General features: G+C 39.3%; 4 protein-coding genes across 11 annotated transcripts in view; 3 read left to right on the forward strand and 1 right to left on the reverse strand.

Moving 5' to 3' along the window:
• Positions 1-187: 187 nt before the first annotated feature.
• Positions 188-7,491, forward strand: klhl23 (kelch-like family member 23). Its single transcript, XM_006636524.3, has 4 exons — positions 188-862; positions 1,503-2,729; positions 3,452-3,604; positions 5,372-7,491. The coding sequence occupies exons 2-4, from the start codon at positions 1,505-1,507 to the stop codon at positions 5,680-5,682; spliced, it is 1,689 nt and encodes a 562-aa protein (XP_006636587.1). The 5' UTR covers positions 188-862; positions 1,503-1,504; the 3' UTR covers positions 5,683-7,491.
• A 1,114-nt stretch (positions 7,492-8,605) lies between these two features.
• On the forward strand, positions 8,606-15,223 carry ssb (small RNA binding exonuclease protection factor La). 3 transcript variants are annotated; one of them, XM_015358909.2, is made up of 12 exons: positions 8,606-8,712; positions 9,591-9,657; positions 9,787-9,890; positions 10,748-10,922; positions 11,010-11,117; positions 11,201-11,301; positions 11,806-11,877; positions 12,100-12,142; positions 12,240-12,377; positions 12,738-12,924; positions 13,341-13,469; positions 14,607-15,223. In XM_015358909.2, the coding sequence occupies exons 2-12, from the start codon at positions 9,598-9,600 to the stop codon at positions 14,708-14,710; spliced, it is 1,221 nt and encodes a 406-aa protein (XP_015214395.2). In that variant the 5' UTR covers positions 8,606-8,712; positions 9,591-9,597; the 3' UTR covers positions 14,711-15,223. The 3 variants fall into 3 exon arrangements, with proteins under 3 accessions (XP_015214395.2, XP_015214396.2, XP_006636663.3); XM_015358910.2 differs by having other exon boundaries at positions 8,651-8,670; XM_006636600.3 differs by lacking the exon at positions 8,606-8,712 and adding an exon at positions 8,779-8,861.
• On the reverse strand, positions 14,699-19,526 carry mettl5 (methyltransferase 5, N6-adenosine). Of its 3 annotated transcripts, XM_015358911.2 has the most exons (9): positions 19,436-19,526; positions 17,444-17,536; positions 16,893-17,046; positions 16,498-16,612; positions 16,092-16,276; positions 15,621-15,703; positions 15,485-15,536; positions 15,344-15,393; positions 14,699-14,792 (listed from the first exon to the last, which is right to left on the reverse strand). In XM_015358911.2, exons 3-9 carry the CDS (start codon positions 16,990-16,992, stop codon positions 14,751-14,753), a joined length of 627 nt encoding a protein of 208 aa, XP_015214397.1. In that variant the 5' UTR covers positions 16,993-17,046; positions 17,444-17,536; positions 19,436-19,526; the 3' UTR covers positions 14,699-14,750. The 3 variants fall into 3 exon arrangements, with proteins under 3 accessions (XP_015214397.1, XP_006636662.1, XP_015214398.1); XM_006636599.3 differs by lacking the exon at positions 19,436-19,526 and having other exon boundaries at positions 17,444-17,726; XM_015358912.2 differs by lacking the exons at positions 15,485-15,536; positions 19,436-19,526 and having other exon boundaries at positions 17,444-17,733.
• Positions 19,526-26,334, forward strand: part of ubr3 (ubiquitin protein ligase E3 component n-recognin 3) — an 80,107-nt gene continuing 73,298 nt past the window's right edge. For all 4 annotated transcript variants that reach the window (XM_069197078.1, XM_069197079.1, XM_069197080.1 and 1 more), the window contains exons 1-6: positions 19,526-19,959; positions 23,494-23,633; positions 24,674-24,826; positions 25,406-25,549; positions 26,021-26,061; positions 26,211-26,277. In XM_069197078.1, coding sequence (XP_069053179.1) covers positions 19,526-19,959; positions 23,494-23,633; positions 24,674-24,826; positions 25,406-25,549; positions 26,021-26,061; positions 26,211-26,277 — 979 coding nt within the window. The remainder of the gene's footprint in view (positions 19,960-23,493; positions 23,634-24,673; positions 24,827-25,405; positions 25,550-26,020; positions 26,062-26,210; positions 26,278-26,334) is intronic.

A 26,334-nucleotide genomic window follows, 5' to 3' on the forward strand; every position in this document is an offset into this window, starting at 1 on the left:
AATATCCCAATCGTAATTTCTTTTAACAATTAAAAATCCACAATTTATACACACACCAAGTAAATTACAATAATCAACATCACACAATCTGCATATCTGTAACATTCTACGCAGAACAGCATCATTAGAGGTAGTTGGTTGGTAGTTACTAGCAGCTTTAAGTAAAAACCAGATTACGCAATGGATTAAATCCTGATCAGGATTACGCCGAAATACCATGGCAACGAAAACGAAAAGGCTTTAGCTATGGGCGAATGTGAATCGCTGATCGTGTATTTGCACTGTTCAATATTCACAAATGAATAGACTGAAATTGTGTGGGTCGCTTTCTGTACTATTATGCAATTACGCGTTTCCGTAGTTAGGTTGTCGTGGTATTTTATGTATGTATGTAAAAAAACGAATCGCTGGCTTTGAGTGCATTAGAACTCAGACCAAGTGCTATAATGCACCCAGATCGGTGAGCTACGTTAATCCTTACAACGCTTTCATTTGCCCGGACGCTTTCCCTTATCATGGCTGTAGAATATGTCTCAAGGGAAAAGGCGAGAGTCACCGGCTCCTCGCCTGAAGATACTACTGGCTGATATCAGCAAGGCATGACTGCCCAGAATGCACAGTGCAGGGTGACATCTGACTGCTGTTCTAAGTATATACATATACCAAAATAGGACCGCTAACGGTGCTGACATTCTTACGACTAATTGCCCTCCATCTGGCTGGCTGGAGCTGCTAGCGGAGAATCCGTGTGTCCAAGGTTTCTGGGCACCAGTGCAGTCAGTATGTGTCGTGCTTTTTTTTGCCAGCCGTGAAATTCGCTGCTTTCTGTACAGCCTGTACACACTGTGTGTGAACCGAGCAGGTATGTAATATGCTATTGTCTACAAAACACTGAGATGTTCAGTGCTTACCTCCTCTTATTGTTTGTACCGGACTGAGGTGTCTAGTGATGACTTCTTGTTTCCTTGTGTTAAACCGACGTATGAAAGGTGCGCTATAAATACATGATTGTTATTTAAACATAACAGTTTGCTAAAGTTTATACTGTCGTGTCTTAATTTTTAAACCAATAGAATATTTTGCATTTAAGATGTTAATTAATGTTGTTTGAACTGCATTTCCTTGTTTTTCAACTTCTCTCTTGATAAATAACTTCGCCTTTTGCGCTTAATTTCACTCAATTGAACGCTTATCTTTAAAAGTATTCATCTAATCTCGTTACATTTACCTGATTTGAAAATATTTGCCTAATTTTTTGTTTATTATATGTATATGTAACACTCTTGGTAACCTAATGTGTCCATAAAATTGATAGGCTGAACTGTAAAACGATAGTGAAATATTAGACTAAAAAAGTTATTTGTTTAGGTGCCGTATTGCGCTGTGGGTAACATTATAGGAGTTCTATAGGGAATCTGACATTAAATATTGAAGCCATAATGAACCGGTGTCCAACGCGTAAAAAAACAGTAAAACACTTTTTCAATATTTTTTTTTTGCAGCCATGTCAGTGAAAGGACAAGATTGCTATGTGTACGAATTTTATGATTTTGACCACCCGAACGAATTCTTGGAGGCTTTCAGAGAGTTTTACCTGGATGGTTTGTTCACAGACATCACGCTCCAGTGTGGATCAGGACAGATATTCCGCTGTCACAAAGCCGCGCTTGCCGCCCGCAGTTCCTATTTCAAAGTGATGTTTACAGCGGACATGAAAGAGCGATCAAATGACTTGATCAAGCTGCCGGGGATTGACTGCGAGATATTGACAGCAGTGGTGAATTACGTGTACACTTCCCAGGTAAGCATAACAGAGACAAACGTGCAGAGCCTTTTAGAAGCGGCTGACCTCCTGCAGTTTGCGTCTGTGAAGAGAGCGTGTGAGGAGTTCCTGATTCGGCTCCTGGATGTGGACAACTGCCTCGGAATGCACTCGTTCGCGGAGTTCCACGTCTGTCCCAGACTAGAGAAGGAGGCGCGGAGGGTGATGCTGTGCAGCTTCGAGGAGGTCGCCAGGCAGGAGGAGTTTTTAGAGATCGGCTTCGAGAAGCTGAGCTCCCTAATGGCCAAAGAAAACCTCAACGTCTGGAAGGAGGACGTGCTGGTGGAAGCTGTGGTGAAGTGGGTCGCTCACGACATGCCCTCCCGCATTGATCATGTGCAGGATTTGCTCCATTGCATCCCTCTTGAGGTGGATGAGATATACTTCAGGACAGCCCTTGGCCTTCAGAAACCCTGTTTGCTTGGGAATGAGAAGAAGGTCCATTCCTTAATCGTCCGCGCCTTGAAATCCAGTCGCAACCAGATCTCCGGTAGTAGTAAGAAGTTAACATCCAATATGTATGTTATCGGCGGGTACTACTGGCACCCTCTGTCCGAGGTACACGTGTGGGACCCGGTCACTAACATGTGGACCCATGGGAAGGACATGCCTGACCACACCAGGGAGAGCTACAGTGTCACTCTCCTGGGGCCCAACATTTACGTCACAGGAGGGTACAGGACAGACACAATTGAGGCTCTGGATACTGTGTGGATTTACAACAGTGACAGTGATGAATGGGCCGAGGGGTGCCCTATGCTTAACGCCCGGTATTACCATTGCTCGGTCACCTTGCATGGCTGTGTGTATGTCATAGGAGGCTACAGAGGAGGAGCCCCTGCCTGCGAAACTGAGTTCTATGACCCTCTAAAGAGGAAATGGATTCCTGTGGCGAATATGGTCCAAGGTATGAAGAGCTTAATTTGACCACTTGGCTCTGGTTTTACACAGCCTGGTTAGCACTAATCTTTGACTACCTGTCTATAATTTAGGCACGCTAGTGGAAGACCAGGAATAACAAGGTTTCTGTGAAACATACAGTAACCTGAGACCATCTCTCGAGAGATGCAGGGTAATGATTACAACTGTTCAAACGTTTGAAGGATCTGTATTATAAAATGACTTGGAATACACATTTTTGTAATGACTAAAATGAAGACAGTAGTCTCCCCCCCTATTAATTTGTCTCTTACAACACCTGATCCAAAGCAAAGAAAGAATTTGCACCCATGCATAATGCATTTTCAGCAATATAAAGCATATGTCTTTTACGGAAATGCAAGCTTTCAATTACATTAGTTGGCCTGGTTCTTCATGTGGTATTTTAAACAAGCATTTAATTTCACAAAGCGCAGTATGAAGTATTGGACATTGAACAGACCTTGATCAATCAAACCAGCTATGACTTGCAGGAATTCTATACAAGTCTGGCACTGTCTGTGTGGGGCAGACTGGCTTTCTGCACATCAGCATAGGTAAAAGTCACTGATTAAGAGATCTTTTAGGAAATTAATGGATGGATACAGTACATTATATACTGTCTATTACATTAATAATTTCTTCCATGTGTATGAGTAATTTGCCATTTGGAAGCCACGTGCCTAATTTCTTATTTTATTTCAAACACAGGTGTAGGAAATGCTACAGCTTGTGTCCTGCATGACACAATTTATGTCACTGGTGGCCACTATGGATATAGGGGAAGTGTTACCTATGAAAAGATTCAGATCTACAGGGCTGACCTCAATGAGTGGAGCATCGCTACTATAAGTCCTCACCCAGGTAATGATTTTCTGCAACGATTTTCCTTTCCAGTGTACTTTGTAACTTTTGTTTCCATGCTTGGTCATTTGCTTGTTGAGTGTCACTTAGAAAATAAACAAATTATGTATTACAGTGAGATACAAAATACAATATGCTGCCATTTTTCACAGTCTGTTGTCAAATTTGAACTCAGCCCAACCTTCCCATGAAATCTTGCACTGGTGAGCTCGTTCTCAGGTTGCTATGGTTTTACAACAGGCAGTCTGGCAACCGCCTGTAAGACAAACAGTTCTCCAGCTGACAGCCAACGTCTGAGTGACACATGAAACACATTCAGGCTATTTGACCAATAACATTTTACAGTAATAATTGCTTACACTTATATAGCGCTTTACGGGACACTCCACTCAAAGCTCTTTACAGGTAATGGGGACTCCCCTCCACCACCACCAGTGTGCAGCCCCCACCATGATGATGCGACGGCAGCCATAGTGCGCCAGAATGCTCACCACACACCAGCTCTCAGTGGGGAGGAAAACAGAGTGATGAAGCCAATTCATAGATGGGGATTATTAGAAGGCCAGGGGGAAATTTAGTCAGGAGACAGGGATTACACCACTACTCTTTTAGACAAACACCCTGAGATTTTTAATGACCATGGAGAGTGAGGACCTTGGTTTTATGACTCATCTGAAGGATGGCGCCTTTTTAGTTTTGTGTCCTCATCTTTATACTGGGGCATTAGGACCACACAGACCACAGGGTGAGCGCTCCCTACTTTTCCCACTAACGCCTCTTCCAGCAGCAACCTTAGTTTTACCTGCTGAGCTTCAGTGGGTTGCCAGTCATATTGGTTGTTCCACTTGAGAAATCCCTAACCTCTAAAAACACCAAGTCTCATTCACACATATTGGGATTTATTTAGTATGGCACACTAAAATAACTGCATGAAATAGTTTATGGTACGGAGATGTGTATGTAAATGCTTGATTCAGTTATTAATTTGAAGATGTTGTGGATCACATGGGCTCACGAGGCCTGTGACCTTTCAGACAAGGTCTGATATTAACCTGAAGGCACACTCATTTCCATGTAGTCTGCTCTACAGAAAGCACTGGACTAACAAGAGAAGGATTGAGAAGCACAGCAGACACTCCAAGGTGTATTCTAGTGTGGAGGTGGGGGCTGTAAATCAAGGCTTTTGGGATTATTCAATTCAATTCAAATTATTTTTATATAGTGCCTTTCACAACAAGGTTGCCCCCAAGGTGCTTGACAAAGCAAGTGACCATACGTGTTGTGAATACAGAACAGAAAAGACCAGAAGACAATGGAGGAGAGGAACCAAAAACATCTTAGTAAGGAGAAAAAAACCCTCTAGGGGTCCAAGGTCAACTGGCTGCCCAACCTCTTTGGGCATGCTAACATTATACAATTTTAAAAAAAGGAAAAAATTGGAAAAAAAGGAAAAAATTACACAAAACAATGAAGGGTCTTCTTTCAAAGCACGCTCATACTGTTCAGTCATTTTCAAGGTATTCCATGCAGAAGGGCTGTGAAAACATTGACACAGTAATAAAACTAAACTCCTGTCGTGATATTCACTAAAAGTGTCATTTTGCATGTAATTACCGTTCAACCCCTGATCACCTACTCAAAAACACAACCACATCCGGAGTACCAGAAGCATTCTTAACAGTTACATGAAGGTTGTCTAGTTATACGCTGTTTCTAGTTTGTAAAAATCAGAAAAGTCCCTTACTTTCATTTTCGTTACCTCCCTAGAGTACGGCCTGTGTTCTGTGGCTCTGAGCGACAAGCTGTACCTGGTTGGTGGACAGACCACCATCACCGACTGCTATGACCCGGAAAAGGACCAATGGAGGCAGATGTCTGCGATGAAGGAGAGAAGAATGGAGTGTGGGGCTGTCGTCATGCACGGCTGTATTTACGTCACAGGAGGATACTCCTACTCCAAAGGAACTTACCTTCAGAGCATAGAGAAGTACGACCCCGAGCAGGACAAGTGGGAAATAGCTGGCAGCCTCCCCAGTGCTATGCGATCGCATGGCTGTGTCTGTGTTTACAGTGTGTAGATCTGCCTTCATTGCATCTGGACTGCAGTGGCTCGTCCATTTGAGAAAGGGCAAAGGTGAAGTACCAGCTGTCACGCCCTCTGCAGCCAGAGGGCGCTCCTTCTCTGGCCTGTCTCTTGTTTCCGGTGCTTTGCTGTCCTTCCGGTGTTTCTCGCTCTCTGGGGCTATATATTTCTGGGTCTTTCATTTTACTTTGCTCAGCACTGAGGTTCAGATGCCCTGAAACCCGCTTAGCACCAGGTCACTCCTGTCCTTGGCCTGAGGGCATAGGTTTCTATATGGCAATTCCTGAACAGCTGAGCCAGGGCTAACCCCCGTCTCGGTACAGTTTGTCCTTTCCAACATACATGACACCAGCAGCATCCATCACTCCATGCGCTGATGTACGATATCTGAGGCAGCACATGCGTTTGTGAGTCAGCAGGAGAAATCTGAAAAGCTATTCTCTCTAAGGAGTGCCCAGCCTTTTGTAAGATAGAACAGCAGCCCTTCGATTTAAAAAGCAGACAATCAATATGATGGATTTTGTTGTTTTTTTTAGCGAAGCAAAAAAGGTGTACCCTTGAGCAGTGATCTGATCCACTTCAGGTTTCACAGACTGCTGTGCGTATTGTACTGTACAGAGATGTCTGCAAGTGGCAAAACATGACATGGATCAAAGTGCTACACACTAGGAGTCAGAATTTTTAAATGTTTCCAAGGAAGTTATTTTAGGAAATAAGATTTTAAGAGCTCAAAAAGGAAAATTACATTAGGGATGAAAAATGTATGCAAATGTTTCCTCAGATTGCCTAAAAGAAATAAGACAAGTAAGAGGTCTTAAAAAATGTGCAGCATAGCCAACACAAGACATTTTAATGAAAAAAAGGTCATGTTTATTATGCTAATGTGGTGGGTTAAAAGAGCTTTTTTCCTAACAGAGACCATAATATTTCTCATTTAAAATTTTACATTAGACTATTTTATGATGCAATAAAGTATTATAGGGTTATAACAATGAGTATTTCCAATAGAATGATACTGTTTAAAATGAACAGATCATAAGATACAGTAGATAAGAACATAATAATGGTTACAAATGAGAAGAGGCCAGTCAAGCTCGTTTAGTTGCTGTTAGGTCTGAGGATCTTATATAGCTATTAAAAACACCTATCACTGACACCAGAGAGAGTTTAGGAATCTATATTTACCCTATGAACACCTGAAAAGTATAGTTAGTGCAATCCTTAGTGTATATAGTATACTGTATATACAGATGAGATAAATGTGTTGATCAGACGTCTGAGTATTATTTTACTGTAACTGGTGTTCAAGGACATTTGGGCTAATATTATGAAGTACCTTTATCCATTGCTCTGGAAATACAGAATTACGTTCTGTTATTTATGAACTCTTTGGATCACAGTAACTGCCATTTTATGTTCTCTGAAGAAAAATGTTTCACTTCCCCTTCTGTATCGTGAACAGAATTATTACCTTTTGGTTCATTTTGGCTTGAGTTCACCTTTGCCTCTAGGTATTAAAAAAAAGGCTCATTATTGACAGCAGAAAGAGCTCAGCAATCTGTGAATAGCACGTGGACATAATACCTAGAAAAAGCACAAAAGCAAGTAAAAGCCTAGAGGAATTTTTCTAATGTATGAGTCTAGTTTTTTAGACATATAACCAGCTGCAGTATTCCAATGATCTAGTACAGCAAACGTTTTTTAAACTTTGATTAAATTGTTGCTACAGTGTTTTGTACTACTGTATATATCTTTGATTTTAGAAAAAGGAATTATAGAAAATAAAGGATTCTTATTTCAACACCGTTGAATTTCCTCAAAGGATAATTTTTTGGGGAAATCTGTTCATTTTGTTTACTAATGTATTTGCATTATTTATGAAGAATATGATGTTTTAAAAGCATTGTGTGTATTGGTGAATGTTTTTTTAGTTCTTTTAAATAAATTATGTTTTGTTTCAGACACGATTTTTCAAGAAGCACAAAAATATGGTAGAGCAAGAGTATTAGAAGGTCAGGAAAACCGCACTGCATACAACCCATTCTGTGTCTTGTCTACACGTCCATAACCACTTTGACTAATGTTTGGGTACGTTTTAGAGCAGTTTGCAAGAACGCTTGATTTGCACATGAAATGTTTATGTTTTGTTATTACCTTTTAGAGATACGTTTACCATTTTGATATTTACTTTGTCATTTTTTTTTTACTAAACCGAATTTGTTGGAATTTTTTTTTTGCGGTGAATGATTTCATTTCAGCTAACATACAACACTGCCACCTTCTAGCCTCCTCCCAGCAACTAAGCAAGACCGAGACTGGATGTTGGAATTCATTGGAGAAATGCGGCCCCCACCTATATATAAAGCTCTTTGGTATCTTTTCAGATAGAAATCATTATGTAAATGCAAGCAACTTCTATTGAACACCGAAAATGTGTACTGTAAATTCCTCAGCAGAAATCTACTGAATTGTCTATGTGTTTGAATGCTTTTGTAATATTTGTTTTTTGGTATTTTGAAATTCATGAATTTTGGTTAACACACAGCATTTTGTAATAAGGAATAAACTGTTATTATTAACAATTACTAGCCATGTTATCATTTACGTGGCTGTGTATAAACTGTGATTATATCGTTTACAGTCTGCTGTTAACAGACAATCCATTTAACCACATTCCAGATTTATCATAATATTATTATTCCTGAAAACAGCAAGCACGGGCTATAGCGATTTCACGATCTGTTCTAATATATTTTTACAAAGCTTTACACGTTCTGTGTAATAGAGAATGGTTTGTTCGGATAGGTCAATCGTCTTCGTAGGACCAAAAACACCACCCTTTTCGGTTGCTGCACACGCGATCTAACAGAAGCAATTTCGACGTTCGTAGGACGTGAGAGCGTTTGGGCCATCCCACGCCCCGTAGAAGCGCAGTGGTTTCTGGGATAAGAGTGCGTGCTATAAGAGCTTATTACAAGAGCAGGTAGCTACGGGCCGTCGGTTATTTGGGGGAAAGAGGGATAAGGTTAGTTTTGTGGCTTATTTTTTCCTTCATGTACATGTTGGTTTGTGTTCTTCAGAACTATGAATGCTTCTGTGTTGCGGGGTGCAGCGTGTTCTTTTCTAATCGAACTTCCCACGTAAAGTTCGTATGAGGCTTCTGAGAAAATACCGGTACGAAACTGCTTTAAATGTCATTTTGTCCATCTCGGAATACTTATGGATTGGACGCGTTAAGTCCAAGTACGGCACAAACCTAAACGGTAAATTTTAAATTTGCATGAAGTCGCTTAATTTTGGTTGGGTGGTGAAACATGCTGGTTTCAATGCAGATTTTTTTTGTGACGAAACAAAAAAACGTGGAGACCTCATGTTCCGGCAGGGGGAGATGGGCGGTGTGGAAGCCTCGATTTTCTGTTAACTGCTTTCTCAACTCTCTGAAGAACGCTTTTGGATGTATTAAATCGGGTCGTTAGGCTGAAATGGAGGAAATGTATCGCCACTTTGCTTTGCAATTGTGTTGAATAAAGTTTTAACATAGCCCAGAATTGTTTTATCAATTTTTAAAAGGAAAATTGCTCTTGGATTGTTTCGCGTGTTTACGATTTGTGATGTAATTATATGTACAATACTACATTTAGAGAATGCTCGCTTCATGAATTCAGTGAGACCCTCCATTATGCTACGGGATATTTTTGTCTGGAGTAGATTCCTGTAGCCTCAAGAAAATCTGCATCTTTCCATTTCTGACCGCTTTATCACATACAGTACAAGGGAGCCGGAGCCGGCGAGAAACGGGCGCAAGACTGCGTTCGCCCAGGGCAAACATCTGAAATTACCAGTTAGGTGAAAAATGCATGCATGCATCAGGGTGTTAATGTTTTAAGAAATTGTGCCTTTCAGATTAAACATGGCAGATACCAACCAAGAAATGACGACCCTTGAGAAGAGAGTTGCCGAACAGATTGAGGTAAATTTAAGGATTTCTTTTAATGATCTTTTAGGAGAGTTGCAACAATATATTGCCCCTCAATGTAATGTTAATCACAATGATACTGTGCAGCTTTACCAAAGGAGTGGGATTTCTTTGCCTTAACAGTACTATTTCGGTGACCATAATCTTCCAAGAGACAAGTTCCTCAAAGAGCAGATACAGCTAGATGATGGATGGGTGCCGCTTGAAACCATGATCAAATTTAACAGGTATGTAGTGTTTGACAGCAGTGCTAACACGCAAACCCAGTTCTATCTGGTGCTTGTCTTTGTAAAATGTACTACAGTGTACGTGCTGCTTTTAAAAAAAAAAAAAGTCGGTCTATTCAGGGGCAGTATCTGTTTATGTTGCTGTAAACGCACTGATATGCTTTATTAACCCACTACACCACAAGATGCAGTCTAGTGTTAGTATTGGACCTGATATTTACTTGCTTGAGTATAAGGCAGCGTCAATTGCGCCACCTGCTGGCAGAAAAACTAAAAACGGCGATTATTGAAACCGACCGTCATTATTTTGAAGTCTATTAAATGGAGTATACATAGAATATTTAATACTACTCAAGTGGCCACGTATATTTGACAGTATTGTACCTGGTTAATAAAATAAATAATTGTTATGGGTGTTAAAGTCATGTGCATGAAATCGAAGTAAACAATTATAAATGGTTATTGACCCATATGAGGGCTGATCTGGGTTCTATAGCAATGTGTTTAACCTTATATATTCTTAAATGGAATCCCTTTAGGGGTTACGTTTAAGAGCAAGAAGGAGTTGCTGTGACTCATGGGGATGTATTAATATTTGCTATATAACCCTGTTCTACTGGCTGAGTATATAGCATTGCTGGTTCTTTTTAGGGTGAAACAACTGTCTATTTGAACTAAAATAGGTGAAGTAGAATTAGGTCTTTAGTGTTGCTACTGCAGCAGCTAATGTTTATATATTTCATAATTCAAAGTGAATTTTACTTGCTCTTAAACATCACAACGTTGAAAGGTGTTCCTTAAATATTCTGATATTGTCTGTCTGGAATGAATCCTGATTGGATTGTTTCTTGCTGTAGGCTGAGCCGTTTAACCAAAGACTTCAATGTGATTACTGATTCACTGAGAAAATCCAAAACTGGGCTTATAGAAATCAGTGAAGATAAGTCAAAGATAAGAAGATCCCCAGATAAGCCTCTGCCCGAAGCTAACGACGAGTACAAAGATGCAGTTAAACACAGATCAGTCTACATTGTAAGTAAGGCCTTCATTGGATTCTTATACTTCAAGTAGAATTTCTTTTATCATTTGCACTGACTTTATTTCCTTCTTTTTCCCCAGAAAGGTTTTCCCACAGACTCAAGTCTTGATGATGTGAAGGAATGGCTAGAAGGCAAAGGAAATATTGAAAATATTCAAATGAGGAAGAATGCACAAAAGCAGTTCAAGGTTGGATATCTGACTTTTTAAAAATTATTTCATATTCTATGTCTTTCTTGTCTTTAACCTTTTTTCTTTGTGCCTTTTTATAGGGATCAGTATTCATCGTTTTTGACACGGATGAATCTGCTAAGAAGTTTGTTGAGATGCCAGATTTGAAATACAAAGACAATGAAATGATTGTGCTTTTAAAGTAGGTATATTTTGCTGATCTGTGGTGAAATTGTATTAATTAGTGCATTTTAAGTGCACAATTGTCCATTTTCATAGTTTTTACATACATATATGGGCTCTGAGTACAGCAACATCTTTTCTAGCATGCAGTTTTGGCTTGGTATATTCGTGTTAATCATTCTCTTTATTTCCTCCAACCTTTCAAAGATCTGCTGGCTGACTTAATTGGTAACTTAAATTGTGTGTGTGCCCTGCATGTCCGTCTAGAATGTGTTCTTGAGTAAAGTTATTTTTGTAGCTTTCTGACCATGCATGTCAGTAGGGCGAAAGGGCTTCCTTCTCTGTAACCTAGCTAATTTGATTCATGGTGGCTTAATAACATCCTTAGATTAGCTATTTATTGAAAGATCTGGTGGATCTTTTCAGCAGTAGTTTGAGGGTGGAAGTTTACCATCTCAACAAGTATGTCAAGAACAGCTGAAATGTTAAACAATAGTACTTTCTAAGAACATATTTATTTTAGGGAGGATTACTTTACAAAGAAAAATGAAGAAAGAAAGCAGCTGAGAGCTGAAGCCAAGGCAAAAGCAAAACAGTAAGTAGGCTTGCCTTTTATTTTTTACATCTTGGAAGTGTCCACATACACCTGTTATCTAGGAATAGTATAGTTACATTTATTCTAGTTCTAAAGCTAAGATTTGACCCATTCATGCTTGCTTTCTGTGATATTTGAATAGTCCCTTTTGCATCATGTAATAGAAGTTCGGCAAATGGGGCTGAAGAAGTTTTCTAAAACCCTGCAAATTCTCTATTTCAGAGAAAAAGAAGAAATGCAAAAGCAAGCAGAGGATGAGGAAATGGTAGGGTATTTTTTTTAATTGTCTGTTTTGAGTTGAATGTTTTTTTTTACCTTGGGTTTATACCCCTTTGGTGGTCAACTCTTAATTCCCATTGTAGAAATCATTGGATGAACACACTGGATGTCTGTTGAAGTTTTCTGGTGATCTTGATCAGACCTCAAGGGAAGACTTCCATGAATTATTTGCTGGCCATGGTCAAATCAAATGGATCGATTTCATTAGAGGTGCTAAGGAGGTAAGTTCTTGCTATAGACTAGTGACGGTCTTCTGAGCACTTCGTAATTGGTAAGGCAGCATGTAAAGCAGTTTTGCATTGATGGTACAACTTGTTGACCTGATATCTTGGCAATAATTTGCAACATTGTTTAAGTTTGCTTTGTGCACAAGTGAAGATAATGCAGTGAGTCATTGAATTGTAGAATTGATCTGTAAATATGATTTTCTCGGTAAATGTTTAACTAGATAAGTGCAAATGGCTTGTCCTCATTTAGCTTGGAGTCATTTAGCACGAGTATGTGGCATGCTGAAACTTGGAATTTTGTGCAGCTGACTACCTTCACAGTTCAAGTGTCATTTAGATTCCTTCCCCCTACAGGGTACAATCCTCTTCAAATCAAATGCAAAGGAAGCTCTTGAGAAGGCTAAAGAAGCTAATGGTGGCAACTTGCAAATAAACAAAAAGGATGTAACATGGGAGGTGCTGGAAGGAGATGTGGAGAAGGAGATGCTGAAGAAGATAATTGAAGATCAGCAGGGATCCCTGAATAAACGTCGAGGTCGAGGTATCTGCCACAGTTTTAATTGTCAGGGTTTATTTGGAAATGGAATGTGCTGTATTTGTGTTTAAGATCTCCATAGGTGATAAGAGGATATTTACTGGCTTAGTTTTGCATGTTCATGTGTCCCTGTAGTTTCAAAGATGCTTTGGGGTGAGATATGTCTGACTTCTGAAGCAGTCAAGTTGATCGAGAACAGCCAGGATTAAATGGAGATCTAGTCCTGAGGCTTGTGTAAGGACGTCTAGCATTGGCACTGGGAGTTGCAGTGTGGGGTGGGGGGGGGGGTGTTGCAAAGCTGATTAGCATCTAGTATGCAAACAAAGAAATAGTAGGTATTGCCCAATTAAACTATTTTCATATTAATTAGCTTTTCCTTTCAAACGAAATCCGATCATTGACATCAAATGGTTGTTTTTCAGGGGGTCGGAAAGCAGGAGGAAGAGGACGGGGTGGACGAAAAGACAGAGGTGGAAGAGACCAGGCCAAAGTGGAGTTTCAAGGCAAGAAGACTAAATTTGAGAGTGATGATGAACCCGAGGAGCATGAAGGTAAGCTAGCTTGTAACAACTGAAGGCATGTTACAGATCATCAGGGTTGTAACTTGTAGCAGTGGTTATAATCTTGATTGTTGTATGGCACCTTCTATAGTACATTTCAATACAAGTTGTGCAGTAAAGATTTTAAAGCTAGAGTTTAGAAATGAGTTTTAAGATGGAACTTGAAAGGGTAAAGTGATTTGCCAAATCCATTATGGGCTGTGAACTAATTCCAGTCTTGGAGCAACACCAGGAGGCAATGCTCTGTTTTGTTCTAGCTTGATTTTTGGGAGAGAAGGCTTGAAGACTTAAGTGTTGTGCATGTGAACAGGACCTTAACATTTGTCTACAATGTAGTCGAGAGCCACAACATTCAGTCCTTTTAAAGACAAGAAGCAGTATTTTGATTTTGTTTGGAATTCACATGGGCCATTACATATCATTGCGCTAGAAGTAAGTTTTGGCTTCAGCCATGGGTTATCCAATGGCTAACCCAATGAAATATGGTTTAAGCACATCTAGAACTGAAAGTTTCCACCTACATCCACAATTGTTGCAGTAATAAAGTGCCGTCCAGTTTTTTTATATGACAAAGTATTGATCTGTTCATAAAATCTGCAGCTACACAGTGTCTTGATTATGCAGTTCTGTAAATTGTATAGACTGGGTAAAAATGGCTCTTTTTAAAAAAATAATTGACATTCAGTGATTTACATAATTGCACTTGCAGTTACTTTTCATGCATATAGACGTGGTATTTATAGTCCTAATTATCTCTAATGAAATTGGAGCAGAAAAACTACATGGAACAAAACCTGATATTCTGAGGACTGTCTATAAATTTAGCATTCAATTAGCTTTGTTTTATTAAGTGGTTAAGTAATAGCTTACTTTATTAAAGGAATACTTCTACAGAAAAATCACTTTACAGGTGATTGTGCTTTAGTTTTAAAATTGTTCAATTAGCTGTAGTTGGAATACCTGACCTCTTACATGGCTTCACGCTAGCCAATCTGGTCTTTCTTTAAATGGGCTAGCAGTTCAATTTTATGTACTACATTGGATGACTGCAGTCAAATGAAAATATGCTAGGAAATTTTACACAACCTAGTCAACCATTCACATTGATCTCTTCCCCCCCCCTTCTAGCACCTGCAAGTCCAAAGAAGAGAGCTCTGGAGGAAGTAAATGCTGGAGATGTGGAGGAGCCAGTAGCAAAACAGATGAAAACTGAAAATGGCTCTGAGAAATAGTGATTTTTTTTATTTTTTTAAATCCACTCCTATTCAGTCTTCATTTCATGGAGAAGCGTATGAAGTCTACTTCTATGTCGACCTGCAACAGGAATATAAAGCATGGTTAAGACTTAAATACAGCTTTATTTCTCCCTGGTTCTGGGCAATGATGCTGGCAGATGTGTGTGCATGTTAAATGCAGGAACCACAATGATTTGGCTGCAGTTTTTTTTTTTACTGTTCCCCCAGTTTATGTTCTTAAGTGGAGAACACTGAAATGTTTTAAGCCCAACAAGTCTTACATGAACAGTTCCAATACTTAATATGTAAGCCTCCTGTAATTGGGACTGCAGTTACCTTAACACATTTATGTAAAGTGCAGTTACCTGATCTTTTTTTATGTAGGAAATGTTTTTTAATAAAGTAACCTTTTATTGTTGCCACACTGATGTGTACATGGTTTTGAGTTGCCCTGCAGTCTTTATCTGCCATGTGTGTACAGTGTATTCTTTAATTAAAAGAATAACATATCTTTGCGTCTGTCTCTTTGGGAAGGAAATGGGGCAAAGTATGTCACTGAATTCAAATAGAATTTGAGCCAACAGTGAGAAAGGTAGTATTTAAAATTCATCCATGGTGCAAAAACCTTACCGATTTCTTTTTATGGAATTTGTAGGAGGCTGGTAAGTCATATCTAAGCTCTGTTAAACAAGAGAAATGAAACCACATTAAAATACCAGCATCTTAATTTTTTTTAGACATTTATAAACACAATAGGTATCTTTCCCTTACCTGCTATGATTTCCATCTTAACATTCCAGTCTTTTGCTTTCTTAAGTATGTGCTTTAAAGAAAAACAAGTAATTTTTATTCTTTGCATTCACATACATGATTAATTAGCTTCTGAAAAAGGTGTAAACTAACTTACTTCACGTGTTGATGTTTTGTGAAGAGAATAGACTGCTGTTCTTGCCATGTGGAATGCAGTCTTGAGAAATTGCATATCCATCCCTATTAAAAGCATAAAGTGAATATTGGTAATATTTGAGAACTCTTAAGTGTTACACACAGTTTAATGGGTTAGCAGATTTAATGCAAAAAGGATGTACTGTTTTGCTCAAAGAAAGTGTTCCTCAAATTTGAGAAATTACAACATACTGAAAATTTTCCACAATATAAGACAGTTGCAATGTTTTCTGACCGACATCAAAGACCTCCAATGATCATTTTGACAATATTCAAAGATGCAACGAGCTAACAAAACAGCTTTTGTAATCACATGGGGACAAGTCAAAATTGTGGACAACAGATGTTCAGTTTATCAGTAAATGGGGTTTACTCTCTGAAACATTAAGCATAGAAAAGAATATTCATGTTTTAACAATCAATTTTTGCTTACCTTTATTGTGTTTGGTTCCAAATGGGGGATTCATGATAACTGTGTCAAATCTCTTGGAGACACTATCTGACTCCAAAGAACACACGTCGCACTGAACCACATCGATATTTTTCAGCTCAAATTCATCCATGTTTCTTTTACATATTTCTAATGCATCTTCATCAATGTCAAAACCAACACAAAACCTGGAAATCATAATAGGTAGGAGTGCTACATTAAAATCTAGGACATGTAGACATGAAAGCAGTATTTGAACAGACCATTTACTCCTCATCTGTGGTCTCTGTTGTCTATTCAGTAAGGATTTCTTAATCCAAACACTTTATATGCTTACTTGACTGCCTGGAACAAGCTTCATTAATGTTAGAGAAACTTTATTTAAAACACATTTCATCAGGACGCTCACCCTGCCTCTAGCATTGCAGCTCCAACACTGAGGACGCCACATCCACACCCCAGATCTGCTACCAATTTATTTTCAATGTCATCAAAGGAGTTGTGGATAGTATACAGCATGCAGGCTTTGAAAAAGACAAGAAATCAAATTAGAATCACAGACACATACATCCCATATATAATGTACTGTATGTAACCCATTCTAGTCCTTCTGCCAGCCATGCATTATGAGCAACTGTTGGTAAGCTCTTAAAATACACCAAACTCTTAGAACACACCAAAGGTTATTTTAAGATCTCAGAAAATCCATCCCCCTTAGAATAGGAACAGATTCTAAAAAGGTCTGCTTTAAAGTGAAGTAAGTAGTGAGGTCTTTATTTATCCTCTCAAATCTAAAACTGTTACCTGCAATGTGGGGTCTGGTGGGATATTGTTCCAGGAGCAACTTGGGTTCTTCAAAAACATCAACCTGCTGTAAACAACTTTCCAGTTCTTTCAGCTTCATTTTTTTCAAATGCTTTTCCTTCAAATTAACGGGATTTGAGTATGACCAGTGTCCCTGTAATGGACAGAACGCAATTGAACAGATGTAAAGGTGTAGCTGTGCAATTTCATATACACACACAGGGGGAATTATAAAGAGAGACAAAATAATCTAGCCAGCTCCGAAAGACAAATCACGCAGGAGAAAGGTCCCAAGGACTGCTTTCCCTAATTTCTCTTTTAAAGGTGCAATCCCAGATTTCCTACATTATATCATATCCTGGCACAAAACATCTGCTGGGAAAACTAAAATAATCATTTAGCACTGCAATTCCGATGCAAACGAACGCTTCAGTCATGTGTTGGTTACTTTTTAAAGCTTTCATTCCCATTTACTGTAACGGCGATGTACGAAAAAAAAACATTTGTGATACATTTTTAAAACCTATATTGGAAAACGAGGTTATACATACCTAAAATTGGTGTTATTGCTTCTTAATTTATTTCTTTTTGCTGTCAATGTCCGTAATCACTCCGAGTAAATATCCAATGCATCTCACAAACGTCTATAAAAAAGTAAGTAAAAGATGCAAAATACACATGCTTTGGATTTTAAAACAATAGCGGAAATAACGTAAAAAGGCGAGGCAACAAACAAAACAGTCCGGGAAGAAAAGGGAGCATGAAATTGCGTTCCTACTACCGACAGTACTCCCAGCTGATTTGCTGTTCGTTATTTTATTTTTGATAGTGAATTTAATCATCCTCTGGAAGTCATCGTTCACTAGAAAGAAAGATGAATAAGACGTATTTCATTTTCGGCATTTATAAAACAATTTATAAAATAAAATGATAGCAAGTGACAGAAAACATTCATGAAGCTATATATTAAATGTGCAAATCAAAAATCCGAATTGGCAGTATTTTCTGAATAATGTTAAGTATATTAGTATAAAAAGTCTCAACGGTCCCGTTGGGTTTTACACAACACACCTTATCTAAACGCTGACACATCCCTATCTTCATGCAGATGTGAACAATTCTAATAATAATAACAATAATCATTTACATAAATTACTTATACAGCGCTTTTTCTGGAAACTCCACGCAAAGCGCTTTAAAGGTGACGAGGACTCCCCTCCACCTCCAATGTGTAGCCCCCACCTGAATGATACAGCCACAGTGCGCCAAAACATCAGCTGTCACCACACATCAGCTGTCAGTGAGGAGAGCAGAGTGATGAAGCCAGTTCATAGATGGGGATTATTAGGAGGCCATGATTGGTAAAGGCCAGGAGGGAAAGCATCCATCAGAAATTCTCGATATGTATTTTAATTAATAGCACGGCACCAGCCGTGTTCTTCTCTTTGTTACAGAGAGTGAATGCAGCTGCTTTTAGTACTGTCAGATGTACGAATGTGCCATTTTTATGATAGAGTTTATGGAATTTATAAAGCTACAGTGTCTGGCGCTTCACAAACACCAGTCGCCTAGAAAACCTAAAGAACGTCAACCTATTGCAACTGCTTCAAAACATAAGAAAAAATAGCTCCGACGTGTCCTTTAACGTCCCCGTGGTAGTATCGCACTTAGATATGTTCTTTTTAGTGCAAATAAAAAAAGAAATAAACCAGATCAAATGATGAGATCCTTATATCGTGATGATATTACAGTACGTGGTGATACGGGTCAAACTACACAGCTATATCTAATATGCCACATCCTCCCTGGTTAATGACTTTTTATTGTATTTAAACATTTCTCTGGTCATGATTTAGTTCACGTGATTTAGAGACGCACGTCGATTCAGTAAACAAACACAGAATGGAAGATTCGGGATCCGCCTTCATGAAGCCCCAGCTACGAAGTTTTGTGACGATAAAATGTCAAGGGAGGAGCTTCTATTTCGCCTGGTCTTATGAGGAGGCTTTTGTGACCACTCCAAAAAAAGCATCATACTATATACGAAATTGCTAGGTCATACTGGATAATGTAGTGCATTGTAAGAAATACATTAGAGCTGTCGCTGTATTCTTTCCTCGAAGATGCATTTTTAAACATTAATACAAGGCAAGACTAAAATAGCAGTAACACAGTGCCAGGGATCACGTTACAACGGACTATAGGAATAATACATGCAAAAAGTGGGACGTTTCTCATAATTTCCCGTTTCAGATTTTGAACGAAAATGAATGTTGATATTAATAATAATCTTGTTCATATTCTATGGATGGATGGAAATTCAAGTTACTGCTTAATATAGTTAGAAGGTAATTTGTGATTTTTAAAAGCAATTGCTTTTAAGAAAAGTGGCGATAGCACGGTGTACACCTGTGCATGCGTGCACGTTACCTAGAACTACATTTATCATAGTGAAAGAATTAAACCAGATCGATATTATGACACTTCGCCACGACGACAGCCAAGTCTAAGCGCACACAGCACGCATAGTCGAGAGCACTGACCTAACCTCGCTGCCAGGAGACATCGCGAGAAACCCCGAGACCACGGCTACAAGACAACAAAAATAAATCCCTTCTAACAAGCCGGAGTTCATGATGGCGGCGTCGCTGCTGCGCCGGGACAAGAAATCCACAGCCGCCCATCTCAAAGCTGAGCTCAACCGGATTGACAACAGCCCGGGTGTCCGCCAGCTTCAAGAGCTCTTGGACAGTGTCCTAAACCCGGAAAGGCTGGTGGGAGACGCCGAGGCCCTCGAATGGTGCAAATGCCTGCTGGCAGGAGGGGAAGGATTCGAGGAGTTCTGCAAAACCGTCCGGTCCTATGACAACGCCACTCTGTGTGGCTTGGTGTGGACGGCCAATTTCGTGGCGTACCGTTGTCGGACCTGTGGCATTTCCCCTTGCATGTCACTCTGTGCCGAGTGTTTCAACAACGGTGATCACACTGGGCACGATTTCAATATGTTCCGGAGCCAGGCCGGCGGGGCCTGCGACTGTGGGGACAGTAATGTCATGCGTGAAAGTGGGTAAGTTCTGTAGTTCTGCACCCGGACGGGTGAGGGCCCGTACTGAACACAGCTGAGCGGTTTGACAGTTTCACGTACAGCGGCGCTTACACAACGCTCTTGAGTACCGATGTACAGTACGTGCTGTCCAACTCTCCGAGATCAATGCCAGGGTTCCTTTAACAGTGTGGGAGGCTGGTTTATTTTTATCCGGAGAAAACTATGCAAGTTAATTACATTAAAGGTCTTTGTACTCCTTTGACTTCTGAATCCCTTTAATGTCTGCTCATTCTCGAGGCAAAGCAGAATACGCCGTGTATAGAGAGTATTTTCTCATCTCTGGGACTGTATGTTACAGTAGTAGTTCCCGATCATTGTCCTGGGGGGTATTTCGTTTTCTGTTTTTTTTTTTAACGCACCGACATTTATTAATTATAGGGTGACAGGTTTCGGTTCTCACGGGCGTATTTTTAAATGTGATTTCCCCTACTAAATACGGATTTTTAATCTTCGTAAGTATCGACCCTGTTTCAAATTCTGAGGTAGACAACTACCATCTTTAAGGTGTGAATTGAAACCACTCCGCAAAGAAAGAACTTCGTGGGAGTGTTCGGTAAATTGTTGTTACCACCTAGACCTGTTCGTCATCAATTCATCCTGTTAAGAGCCATTTCCTCAGCAATAAGGGTAAGGCTTACCCTTACTGTTGAGTTCACAGTGCTGAAATTGCCAGAAACACTACCTTTGAATGAGGGATATTTGAAACAAGAAGTTAGCCAAACCTCGGAGCTCAGCTGTAGCCACCAGAGACAGGTATCCTGCAGGACCAGGGGATCAGTATTTGGCAGGAATATGTTCATGAGCAATGCCAGCACCTAGTTTTTTTCTTTTGAACAGATATTCACAGCATACTTATGCATGATTAGATAAGAAGCATTTAATTTACGCTGTTAAATTGATGGCATCTGATGAAATACATTTTACTTCCAAACAGTACATTACTACAAAAGATGCAGGTGTGATGGAATAAGACTACATCTAACGAGATTCTTTACTGTGATGTTACACTGGTTATTGACCACATCAGTGCTGATTTTTAACATTATAGTTACCATTGCAGAATAAAAATGCAACCATTTTTCATGGTAGTTGTGTTCCCTTGCTTTTAATTAAAATGTTATGCAATGAGATTTGTTTTGGGGAAAATATTTAAAAACATGCAAAACTGACTTCAGTTTTTCTAAAAGGAACCAAGACTGAACAAGTCCTGAGCCTGCTCCTCAGTACTTCATAGGATATAACGCAGGTAGACCTGTTTACAGAGCGCAGCTTAAATCTGTTCAGTATTTTTGTAAAATTCCCAAGGTATTTGGGCACAAATGGAAACAAAGGGGAAAATCATTTAAATTCGAGAATAGGTGAGTACGTCTGTTCACAAAGACTTTGGAGTTTACAAAAAGCTGTTCTGCCATGATGTTGACACCAGTACCAGTACTTCTTTCAAGAAGTGATTTAATGACTACTACTAAACAAACACTACTAAATAACCTGTTTGTTCTTTTTTACTTTTTCATATCTGATTAGGAAACATGTTAGATAAAGGCATATCCACCTAACACTTTAGAGCAGGAGTTAATATATCTTATTCTGTGACCTCTGCTTTTTGCTCTGGACAAGTTCTTAATTACAGGCTAATTATTACAGTTTTCTGTTTGGGGGAATATCTGTTGTTAGCTCTTATAGAGCAAAGGGGATGTGTAATTATCAACCTTAAACGAAGTTGTGAGTTGTGTTGCTTAAAATGTGCCCAGCCTCTGGTTTAGTTCCTGGGGTGCTATCTGTGTGGCGTTTGTATGTTCTCACTGTCTTTGTATGGGTTTTTCCCTGGGCACTTCAGTTTCCTCTCAAAGTCCAAAAGACGTACTGGTAGGTTAATTCACTTGATGGGCAATTCTGAAATTGGCCTTGTTGTTAGTGCGGGTGTATGTGTATTACCCGCGATGGACTGCTGCCCTGTTCAGGGCCTACCCTGCCTTGTGCCGCTCCCCAACGATCCAAAATTGGATAAAACGTTTAGAAGATAGATGGGTGGATTTTGAGCTCAGCTGGAATGAAAACCAGCAGCCAGCATTTCTCCAAAACCGGGGTGGGACAATAGCTTTAGGGAATTTCACATTTTAAAGTGAAGCAAATTCATGATTTACCAATTTACTCTTGGCAGTGCAGAACATATGATAGGTTCTCCAAACATTCTGGTATTAGTGTGTTGATGGTTGGTAAGTTCAATTTTGTTTGGCAGTTAAACTTTGTTGACAGCTTTCAGTGTTGCAGTGAATTGAGCAAGGTGTATATTATGTGGCCATTTCAGCAGATGTATCAGAATCAATTTCATTTTGGTTATTTAAACATCTGGACATTCATTGTCATGGTTCCTAGTTAGAATGGGTGCCCTGGGCTTTCAGTGAAACAGCGACTCCTGTAATTTGCCTGGCACCTGCAGGACTGCTGTGTTGAGAGTGAGTGGAGCAGGAGTGGAACTGGAGCAGGGTGTGGTAGAGGATCTAAATGCAGTCTTTTCAAAATATCATTTGTCACCCCAATTCTGACTGCCTTGTGTCAGTCCTCCATTTTGATTTCATTGAATAGCTAACTTCAGATGGTAATGTAGTATTTCAGTATTCCATGTACTGTGAGGTGGGCGAATCTCATTATTTAGGATCTAAAAGTGGTTGAAACAGGCTGGAAATCTCTGACACAACATACTCTGCCTTTTAGACCTTGCCCCTCAGAGTTTTACTCTCTTTGGACAAAATATCTGAGCTGTGAAATAGAGATTGTGTTGATTGTCACAGTGTCCATCTGGTGGAACCTGTAGCTTACACCCCTACCAGTAATATTTAATTAACAGGAATCTAAAACCAGTGAGTTGTTGGAGCATGTGTGTTACAAAACAAGAATTGTAATGAGAAGTGTAATGCGATTGAATATATGATACCCGGTATTGACTCTTCAGTCTAGGTATAAATGTCAGTACTAGTCCTCAGTTTTAGGAAACAAAAAGAAAGCAAATCAACATTGTTTCAATTTCTAGAAAATGAAGATTCACATTACAGTAGAAATTGTGTAAATTAGAGAGCAGACACCCCTGTCATTTGCTTTACATGTATGTCTGTACCAGTATTAAACTGCATGCTTTAATAATAGTGTATATGAATTGCTGCTGTCTCTTGTCAAGAAAACTAGTAACACTGGGAAGCAAGGTGCTATGCAAATTTCATTTTCCTCCTGCTCATTCCACTTGGTGTACATTATGAATTTAGCAACATGAGTGGGGTTATTCAATTGTGAAGAGGAGGAATGCAATTTGAATGTTTTATTCCATTCAGGTGTGTCCTGGAATTATCTTGATTGAAAAGAAAATTGTAAATGAGCGCAAAGGAAGCCTTTTGTGTAATATATATTTGTTTTCATGGGCGATAAATGGTATATTTTAGTATTGAAAGGTGTCATCTGTTGATTTGAAATTATTAAATTAACATTGTCTACTTTGTTTAGATTTTGCAGCCGACACCGATCAAAAACGGGGACAAATGTTCCTTCAGTCCCCAGAGATTTGCTTTTAATGTCGGAGATGGTTCTCCCTCGCTTCATCATCTGTATCATCCAGTACTTAAGGGATGGCTACAGCGACCCAGGTGAGGAGCCCTTTAACACCTGTCCTTGAAGCTATAGAAATTGTTGACTTTTTTATTTTTTTTATTGAATTTTAATACCGAGCAAAAGAAATAATCAGGTTTTCTTCTGCTTTTCAAAAAAGTAAAAGTTTTTTGAACAGAATGTGTTCTTCAGAAAACAAAATCTAGAGTGCCAGTGCACAAAAAGTATTTTATCTTGCACAGTTACACAAATAAAAAAAATGTTCATTTCAACCCATCAAAATTCAACCTTCATGAAATGGTTGCATGAAATGATGTGTGTACCTGTACTTTTCCAATAAAAAAAATATATAGCAGGAAATGTATTCAGGACCACCAGCTCAACAATGCTTAATGTGTTATCCTTTGAAGCATTCCTGTAAGTCAGTTAAATCTTCATTCACTGATATCCTAAAATATGATTAAGGTCACAGGGAGCGGAATACTATACTAAACCCTGATCTAAGTAATTCTTACCTGTAATTTCTAGAATAAAAATAATTACTTTGCTCTTATCTGAAAATGACAGCTGCACTGCAGAAGAGTATTGAGACTATGGGACTGTGCAGAAGTAGCTCAGTGGTGGCTGTGTGTGAACACAAATTGACACCCACTGGACTTAGTAGTATGACAGGCATAGTAGGCGTGACATGGACAAATAAATTCTCCTGCAGTGTCCATCAATTCGTATTCCTGCAATTGATTGTGAATTGAAATTGGTTTACATTGAATTGGCTTGTGAGCTGATTGTACACATGGGTACAAATGATGCAAAAGACTCATTTGTCTTCTTCCCTTTTTTGCCTGGAAGAAGTGTAAAAACAAATGTTCGAAAGAGGTTGAAGAGAACAAGTACTTTGTGACTGTGAGTGTCTTGTAGAAACTGCAGTTTATGGCACTGTACTGCCTTTGTGTAGGCCGCTACCCAATGGAATGGGTAATAGAAAAGATAAACTGTAGTATCATGTTTAGTACCATCCCTGGTACAAGTTTCTTCTCTTTATGTGGTCGCTGGAATGTGAATTGTTCTGTGATTCTAGATCCGTCCTCAGAGAGGGATCTGCACAAGGTGCTGCAGCAGCTGGAGCCTCAGATCTCCTTTTTGGAAGACTTAACTAAAATGGGTGGTGCCATGCGAACTGTTCTTACAAAAATCTTAACAAACCAGCAGACCTTCAAAGACTTAAGCATGGGTACAGTTCCACTTTTCTCACTTAAATGTACTCTAAAATTAAAGAATTTCCTGCCTGTTACCTCCTGTTGCCAGTAAACAACTACAGTACAAATCCGGGAAGTTGATGGGGGGACGGACGCTCATGTACTAAGCAACTCATAAAAACGTTGCAAATGTTTTGATTAACATTTTTAGAAAATAACATGTGGAAACTTCACGTTTAAGAGTCAAAGTAGTAGATAAAGGAAGAGTGTAGCTATGATTTTTACCGTCTGTCAATGTGTTGGATGCAGTGCATTGATCTGGACTTTGCTGCAGGTACTTTCCTGACTCCGTGTTGAGTCTGTCCTTTCACAAAGTAAATCTTCTCTCGAGTGTGTGCATGTCTTTAACTCTGTTATCAATTTGCCAAATATGCAACTAGATGCCACAAAACAGTGGTTTCCACTGTTTCTAAGGGATGTTTGGAACTTCTTCAATAATATTTTGGCTTTTTTATATGCTTTCAGAAAGTGTTGCAGGTGGCCAGTTCAGTTTCCTAATTACAAAGGCACTTTAGTGTCATTTTAATATATATTTTCCCCTCCGTTTCTCCAAGGACAAGAAGAAAATGTATATGCGAAGAAAAACTATGACAAGTATCTCTCGGCTCTAAAAAGTTCCGGATTGGTATCCTCGGAAGAAAAGACGGGATCTGGGGGATTCGATCCCACAGCCGGAGCCGTAGCCCTCAGTATTTTAGGTGGGTCAGACACCGCAGTCGTCATGTTGTTACTTCACAGGCCTGAATGTAACCCAGATATTTGTTATGGGTGCAAATCCAAGCCGGTTGATATGATCATGTGTGTTTTGGACATTTGCTTATTATGGAGAACCTCGGTTAGTATTACCTGTGCTGTAAAAACACAGATTGTGCTTTTTTTAACCAAGTGTTATTATGTTTTGGCATTTTGCAGTATATAATTTTAAAACCCACTTTCTAAAGACTGTAAATCAATACAGATATTCAGTCTTGTCCTGATAGTACGATATTATGACAGAGTAGTATCGGAGGACAAAACTTAGAATTTGGATTTAGAGTATAATTTACTGTTTGAGAACACAATTGTCAATTTTAAAAAGCAGAGAACTATTTTTGTATGGTTTTAATATCTCAAGACCTGTGCTTCTTGTTGTATTGAAACATCTTTAATCCTCCCTTTTCTTTTTCTAGGTGCCACAGCAGCTGCCAGCCCTGAAGAACCTGTTAAAGAGGTACAGTTGGAACTCGTCAGCACAGATGTTATGCCAGACCTGAGTCCTGTCCATTTGGAACAGCTTTTAGAAGTTCATTTTTCCCAAGTCTCTTTGAAAGTTGTGTTTTCCATTGGTTTCAACAAACCTCTCTGCTTCTTTTTTTAAAGGAGGATCAGGATGGGGGCCAAGGTGTTGGCAAAAGAAAGAGAGTGAAGCTGAGTAGCAGTACCAAAGGTATATTTAAGAGTCTGAGGCTCATCTTTTTGTTGAGGCTGCACATCTTGTTTACCC

This window comes from Lepisosteus oculatus, chromosome 12 (assembly GCF_040954835.1).
Source record: "Lepisosteus oculatus isolate fLepOcu1 chromosome 12, fLepOcu1.hap2, whole genome shotgun sequence".
Classification (NCBI taxonomy): domain Eukaryota; kingdom Metazoa; phylum Chordata; class Actinopteri; order Semionotiformes; family Lepisosteidae; genus Lepisosteus; species Lepisosteus oculatus.

Excerpts from the sequence above, each read along its gene's own strand:
- klhl23 (XM_006636524.3), top strand. The coding sequence starts at position 1,505 with ATGTCAGTGAAAGGACAAGATTGCTATGTGTACGAATTTTATGATTTT. Across the intron at positions 2,730-3,451 it reads TGTGGCGAATATGGTCCAAG|GTGTAGGAAATGCTACAGCT; the intron begins GTATGAAGAGCT and ends TTTCAAACACAG. Across the intron at positions 3,605-5,371 it reads TACTATAAGTCCTCACCCAG|AGTACGGCCTGTGTTCTGTG; the intron begins GTAATGATTTTC and ends TTACCTCCCTAG.
- ssb (XM_006636600.3), top strand. The coding sequence starts at position 8,839 with ATGAGGCTTCTGAGAAAATACCG. Across the intron at positions 9,658-9,786 it reads GAGTTGCCGAACAGATTGAG|TACTATTTCGGTGACCATAA; the intron begins GTAAATTTAAGG and ends TTGCCTTAACAG. Across the intron at positions 10,923-11,009 it reads AACACAGATCAGTCTACATT|AAAGGTTTTCCCACAGACTC; the intron begins GTAAGTAAGGCC and ends CTTTTTCCCCAG.
- mettl5 (XM_015358911.2), bottom strand. The coding sequence starts at position 16,992 with ATGAAGCTGAAAGAACTGGAAAGTTGTTTACAGCAGGTTGATGTTTTT. Across the intron at positions 16,613-16,892 it reads CACCAGACCCCACATTGCAG|CCTGCATGCTGTATACTATC; the intron begins GTAACAGTTTTA and ends TCTTTTTCAAAG. Across the intron at positions 15,537-15,620 it reads ACAAAACATCAACACGTGAA|CACATACTTAAGAAAGCAAA; the intron begins GTAAGTTAGTTT and ends TTTTCTTTAAAG.